Source organism: Rattus norvegicus, chromosome X, assembly GCF_036323735.1.
Source record: "Rattus norvegicus strain BN/NHsdMcwi chromosome X, GRCr8, whole genome shotgun sequence".
Classification (NCBI taxonomy): Eukaryota; Metazoa; Chordata; class Mammalia; order Rodentia; family Muridae; genus Rattus; species Rattus norvegicus.
This window is the reverse complement of record NC_086039.1, coordinates 101279183-101285683: the sequence shown is the minus strand read 5'-3', so window position 1 is coordinate 101285683 and position 6501 is coordinate 101279183. Positions and strand designations below refer to the sequence as shown.

The window sequence follows — 6501 nt, the reverse complement described above, 5'->3', positions numbered from 1 at the left end:
ACTGGTCTAGATCTGGGTGTCACGTCAATCTTGTCATTGCTCCTGTCTTAGGTCGTTCCTGATGATGACTCGGCCTTACCCGTCGTTGGGTCACCCTATCGCCACCGGGCCCCGTGTCTTAGGTTGGTCCGAGCTCGAGGAAAGTTGCCCGTCCCTGGATACAATGACCCCACATGACTGTGACAAAAATGATCTAGGGCGAACTCTTAATCTTTCAAATAGGCCAGCCATATATTGGGAGAAACACCATTGTCAATGGCAGTCATAGCCTGTTAAACAACTGCTTTGTGTCTGGCATGTTCTCTTTTTAAACGGCCAATAAGCCAGAGACATACTCCGCATCCCAGGAGGACAATAGCTCCCCAGGCAAACATGCCCACCCACTCCTTAAAAAAGGAGAAAGCATTGGTAACCCATGAGGTAAAGTCTTCAATTGTGATGGGGTTCAGCCTAGTGCTGTTGAGGACAGCAATCTGCATCAGCAATTGTCTGGATAGTTGCTCTGCTTTCATGGACCAGTTTCTTTTCAGATAATTTGAGATTTCTTTGCTCTGTTGAGAATGCTGAGAAAAGTTGGCTTGCAAAGGAGTAATGCATAAACCTCTTAGGGAGGAAACGCAAGACAGCTGTGTCATATGATACAGTGCTTTAATTTGTTCTTGAACTAAATCTATCCTTTGATTGGCTAATAGAAGGCCAGATGCCAAATGAGTATTAAATTCTTCTTGTATCTCTAGCGCCATTGTAGTTCTTTCTACAATCTGATTGACAGTCTCAGCCGTCTGTATTTGATTGGTCATAGCGATTGTAGCTGTGGTAGCTGCGGCAGCAGACAGCACGATGGCTGAAATTATGGCTGCTGTAATTCTAAAATCTCTTTTGGTTCTCAGCAAATTAAGAATAGGAAAACTATCTGGGTTTGCCTCCACTGGGATTGGCACAAAGGAGGGAATCTTGACCATCACTGAGGTTTCATTGTTGCCATCTCAGCATTCAGCTAAATAGCAGACTACATCAGAGCTATTACAATTTAAAACACCATTGCTGACATTAGTGCTTATCAGAAAGAAAAAAGGTGATCTAACACATACTGAAGTACTAGTGGTAGTATTATGTTCCAAGAGGTTATTATATTGAATATTGGTCAACCTGGTATCATTTTTTCTGGTAGCCGAAACATTATACAGCGTGAAGTTCTCACCCATCAACCTAGCAAAGGGGGTCAGGGATGTATATGCCCCTTGCTCATTGGACAGCACCCATTGAAACCAAGGCCAGAGATTATGCTTGCCAGTCTTATTCTCCCCCCAGTCATACTGTACATGGCCAAGAGGAGGGGAAAATTCAAATCCCGGTAGGAATTGTTTTGTTCTATGGAATGGACTCTGACATGGGGTAAAATTAGGTGGAAACTCTTGATGCGGGGGGCAAGCGGGTAAGACTCTACGACGGGTAGAGCTATTCTGTGCATAGTTACCTTGCCCTGGGCGTGATGGAACACTCCAATTATGCATCACAATTAGTGTTGTAATGTTCAGATTAGCAGAACTATTGACTGACATGTCCTCGCTGGGTGAAGAGACTCCCTGGGCAATTTGACTCAGAGCAGCCAGGATGATCCCGGTGTTCATTGTGCTGTCACTTATAGGATTCAACCAATTAGCTAATGTGGCTCTACGTAACCAAATACAGGGCAGGGAAGAGTCTTTAATGGTAAAACATAAGGTATGCAACAGAAAAACGTTAGTGGCGGCATACCGTTGGGGCATTTCTCCAGTTGGCACTATACAAGGAACATCACGCAAACAGGAGGTAGAGAAAAAGGTTGGTAAAACAGTAGAATTGCTATGGACTGGCATGGGTACTGGCCAGGATCTGGCAATAGCCCACAGGGTGATCGAATTAACCTGTATTATCATTCCCAGTAGCAATAGTAGGGTTCGTAGTCTCATCTTCAGGAAGAGCAGAAGGCAATTTTCGAGTCAAGCGCTCAGGTACCCAAATTGGATTTTCTTGATTCTACGGAAAAACACAAACAGCTCCCCTAGATCTCGAGATCATGGGATCTGGGCCACGCCATTTATCAGTTAAGACATCCTTCCACTTTACTTCTGCATTAGTTATAGGTGTAATAGCAGCATGGCGATCCGCAGCAGAGCGGCCATGCGCATCCAAAACTAAGAAATTTAGAGTAAAAAGAGCTAAAGAAAGTTGTTCTTTTGGTGTTCGGCTGCTGGCAATTCCCTCTTTTTGTTTTTTTATCAGCTCTTTTAAGGTACGATGTACTCTTTCCACAATTCCTTGACCTTGGGGATTGTATGGCAATCCTGTAGTATGTTTGACCTGCATTGTCTGGCAAAATGCCTGAAAGGACTTTGTAGTGTAGGCAGGCCCGTTGTCTGTCTTGAGACTATCAGGCTTTCCCCAGGCTGCCCATGCCTCTAAGCAATGGCTAATGGCATTATGAGCCTTTTCACCAGTCATCAGAGTAGCATGTATAATACCAGAACATGTATCAACAGAAACATGAGCATATTTTAAATTTCTAAATTGAGATATGTGTGTGACATCCATCTGCCAAAGTTTTAGTGGGATCAGACCACGAGGGTTAATCCCTACATGAGGAGGGTGGTGAAATTGAACACAATTCTGGCAACTTAACACCACATCACGAGCTGTAGCTCTAGAGATTTTAAATTTTTGTTGAAGAGTAAAGGCAGGTACGTGAAACTTTTGATGAAATTCTCTAGCGAGATCAACCGGAGCAGCATGAAAAATAAACTCTCTACGAGTACTAGCATCCACCAGGGCGTTATTATTGGTCATGGGACCAGGCAAATTAGTATGGGCTCGAATATGTTGTATGAAAAATTTATTTTTTCTGGCCCAAATCAAATTTTGTAATTCTAAAAGAATTTGACATACAGTACTAGTCGACCAAATTGGCCCTGTAATTTCTTTCTTTTTTTTTTTTTTTGGTTCTTTTTTATTTCGGAGCTGGGGACCGAACCCAGGGCCTTGCACTTCCTAGGCAAGCGCTCTACCACTGAGCTAAATCCCCAACCCCTGGCCCTGTAATTTCAAGTGAGTGCACTGCATTAACCACATAAGCAGAGTCAGAAATTAAATTAAAAGAATCATGAAATCTTTTGAAAACTTCCAATACAATTTTACATTCTGTAATTTGGGGGGTACCTGGACTATATTGAATTAATACTGGTTCTTGAGAATCAACCATATAGGCACCTACACCTGTTTTGGAGCCATCTGTATAAATATCTAACGCTCTAGACAAAGGCTCTGAGGCAGTGATCTTAGGAAAGATCACTGGATGTTCAGTAAAAAATTGTAGCAACGGATCCTTAGGATAATGATTGTCAAACTCTCCATCAAAACTACAGCGCAATATGGCCCAATCATCTATCAATGTACACAATGTTTCTACCTGAGCAGTTGTATATGGTATAATAATTTTTTTGGTGAAATACCAAAATGCTGAATGCAAGATTTAACGCCTAATACAGCAAGCTGTGCAACAGCAGAAGGGTAATATTCAAGGGTTTTATTAGGAGAAATATGGGGATAAATCCAAAGAAGTGGACCTTGTTGCCATAATACTCCTGTAGGTTGACAAAAGGTTCTCAGTATATACAAAGGCAGACCTTCCTCTTCCTTGTACCTTTTTAGTATTGTCTTTTCTAGTCTTTCTTCAACTTTCCTCAAGGATAATCGTGCTTCCTTGGTTAAAACACGGGGTGAAGTAAGCTGAGAATCCCCTTTCAGGATCTCATAAAGTGGTTGTAAATCTACATTGGGCATTTTAATATAGGGTTGAATCCAATTTATGCTTCCTAGTAATTTTTGAAAATCATTTAATGTTTTTAAATGATCTTTTAGTAGTTCAATTTTCTGAGGAGAAGTGCTATGAGAAGTGATTTTAGTTCCTAAATATTCTCTCATTTGGCCCATTTGAACCTTTTCAGGTGTTATGAACAATTGATTGTTTTCAAGCACCTTAACCACTTTTGTATAGGCGCTTCTAGGGCGGCTAGTATAAACATTTAGCCAGCCCCCCTGGGGAGCTTGCCCAGCCAACTTAGGCTTCTAGCTACAGATGCAGGCTCCAAAAGCCAATTGAAACTTTTTATTTATTTGTTCCTTTCTTGAAAGGAGTTAAAGCTACATCAATGGGTGAATCAACCAGCATTTAAAGTTTTAACCTTTTTTTTTCTTAAACATGAAACATAAAACATTCAAGCAACGAGAAGCAAAACCCAGACATAAATTGACATACATCAACAGCTTGGTGCACCAAGGACAAACAATAGACACAGAGGAAAAGAACTAGATGGTGTTCCACCAAAGGAACCCAGACATCCTACCTAAAGAACCCAGAACCAGAAACAAGCACTTCTCCAATAGGAGCTAGCAAGGAGGCAAGACGTCTCCCACCTCCTTCTGTTCCCAGGAGAGCTCCAAAAACTTTAAGCTCATTTCCTTCTTCTGTCAAAGCATCTGTAGAGAGTTCGGGAGGACTGTTTTTCTCAACCACATTCTCTCTCTTGCCTAGGGTGTAAACTGTCTCTAGTCAGGGTCCAAAGACTAAAAGCATCTATGAGAATCGACTTTGCTTCTCTAGATTTTAACATAACTCTAAAAGAACACATACACAAAAACATTTTACCATTATTACCGTGTCCTCTTTTGACCACTACCACTACCCCAAATCTTTATCTTTGTACATGCTTTCAATTTCTGTGATCCTTCTGAATTCTGCTTACTGGGGCCTTTAAAATCTGTATCCACCACCTGAGTTCCCATTCGAGGGGTCAATATGAGTCTGGTGGTGGAACTGAGGTCGAGTCCCGTGTTTCCTTTTGTTGCTCTGTGGGAGGCCCCAGACCCGATGGTTCTACCTTTAGTTTCACTTTCTCTAAACTGTCAGTGATGCTTTCTAGTCTGACATTTCTAAGGTCAAGGCTTTTAAAGAAGAATATATCTTATTTGTTTCCTGGTCCTGATTATCCTCTTTTTTTTATCTCTGCCTTCTCTCTGTTCCTTTTATCTCCTTTTCTTTTCTTTTCTTTCTTTGGGACCTTTTCTCCCTCGGACATACTTTCTTGATGCTCTGCAAGGACCCTCTGACCTGTCCAAACTGTTCTAACGGCTTCCCACACAAAGAAAAAAATAAACAAAATTACAAGCCTTACCCACAAAGGATCCATTGGAAACAACATTGCTGCAGACTGCAGACCTTTTAGCCTCTAAACCAAGGCTTCCATCGTCTCTGCTCACCTCCAGAGAACTTTATCGTCCCTTACCGGGAACTTTTCCGACGTCGCTCATCCTGAAGCTGAAGAGTTCTGAGATCCACGAGGATGTCCTCGTCCCCGTACGGGCCACCACTTTGTCGCGCCCACCTCGTCCGGCAAGGAAGACGCAACATGGTTGGATTTTTCTCAACAGCCTTTACTTTAGGACACCTTCTTTGTTGATACAGGGAGGCGGCGGCAGCCAGCCCTAATTGTTACAGCTTTAAGTGTTACAGCTCCAAGTGTTACAGCTTTTAGTGTTACCGCGCTGAGCGGCAAAGCCGCTCGGCTTATATACACAACAGTATGTTAATCTTCTTTCAGGGATTGGTGGGGCACGAGTCACCCCACTGCCATCCCAGCTACTTGTCCTCCAGAGATTGGCGCGGCATAAACTCCCATTTAACATAGTACCGCCCCAGCCAGACTGACGTCAGGTGCAAAACCCCACACATGCTCAGTACTGTTGTTAGGAGGGCGCCAGATTCACCTCATTATCATACAGCTGCTGCGCCGCTCCCTACAGACCTTAATAAGAATTAGCAGGGATTGTGTTAATACACAGAGTCTGAATCACTGGTGTGAGGTGAAGCCTGTCATTCTACATTGCTAATAACTTCTGTGCTCATGCTGATTATTACTAGTCTAGGGAATTACATATGGTGCAGCAAGGATTTAAGGGGTCCCGACTCTCTTCTTGAACTTTCTCGACATCCAAATTGTAGGTGACTGAGCATAGGTATTGCTAATGAGAAAGTTCAGCTTAAGATACCTGGTGGAAACTGCACTGGCACATTCACACTGGTGACATTCAATTCAATTGGTAGAAACATTCTTTTTCTTAGAAGAGGTTTCTAGTCTTTTTGTTCAAAGAATCAATCTTTACTCTCCACTATTGATTGTATAGCCCCCTGTTTCACTCTATATCTATTTCCTTATGTATTTGTTAGGTAAATACCTCATATCAGGGATAGTCAAATTTTAGTTATTGCTAGTCTTACTATAAGAATGATTATGATAATGATGGCATAAATTGTGCTTTTTATTTATTAGTACACTTCACTATTTTCATTGCTCTTTGAGCAAGATAATCTATCCTATCACTTGGAAGGTCAAGATTGATAAAAAATAGCTTGGTGATGATTGATGATGACGATGGTGGTGGTGGCGGTGGTGATGATGATGGTGA

The 6501-nt window shown here is 42.1% G+C and overlaps 1 protein-coding gene across 3 annotated transcripts; it reads right to left on the bottom strand.

Annotated features, from left to right (window-relative positions):
• Nucleotides 1–954: 954 nt before the first annotated feature.
• LOC134484183 (uncharacterized) lies at nt 955–5529 on the bottom strand. 3 transcript variants are annotated; one of them, XM_063280551.1, is made up of 2 exons: nt 5211–5529; nt 955–2019 (listed from the first exon to the last, which is right to left on the bottom strand). In XM_063280551.1, exon 2 carries the CDS (start codon nt 1950–1952, stop codon nt 987–989), a length of 966 nt encoding a protein of 321 aa, XP_063136621.1. In that variant the 5' UTR covers nt 1953–2019; nt 5211–5529; the 3' UTR covers nt 955–986. The 3 variants fall into 3 exon arrangements, with proteins under 3 accessions (XP_063136621.1, XP_063136623.1, XP_063136622.1); XM_063280553.1 differs by having other exon boundaries at nt 5296–5502; XM_063280552.1 differs by having other exon boundaries at nt 5322–5501.
• Nucleotides 5530–6501: the final 972 nt, after the last annotated feature.

Bases quoted from the DNA above. Each gene is read 5' to 3' on its own strand.
- LOC134484183 (XM_063280551.1), bottom strand. From the start codon at position 1,952: ATGAGACTACGAACCCTACTATTGCTACTGGGAATGATAATACAGGTT.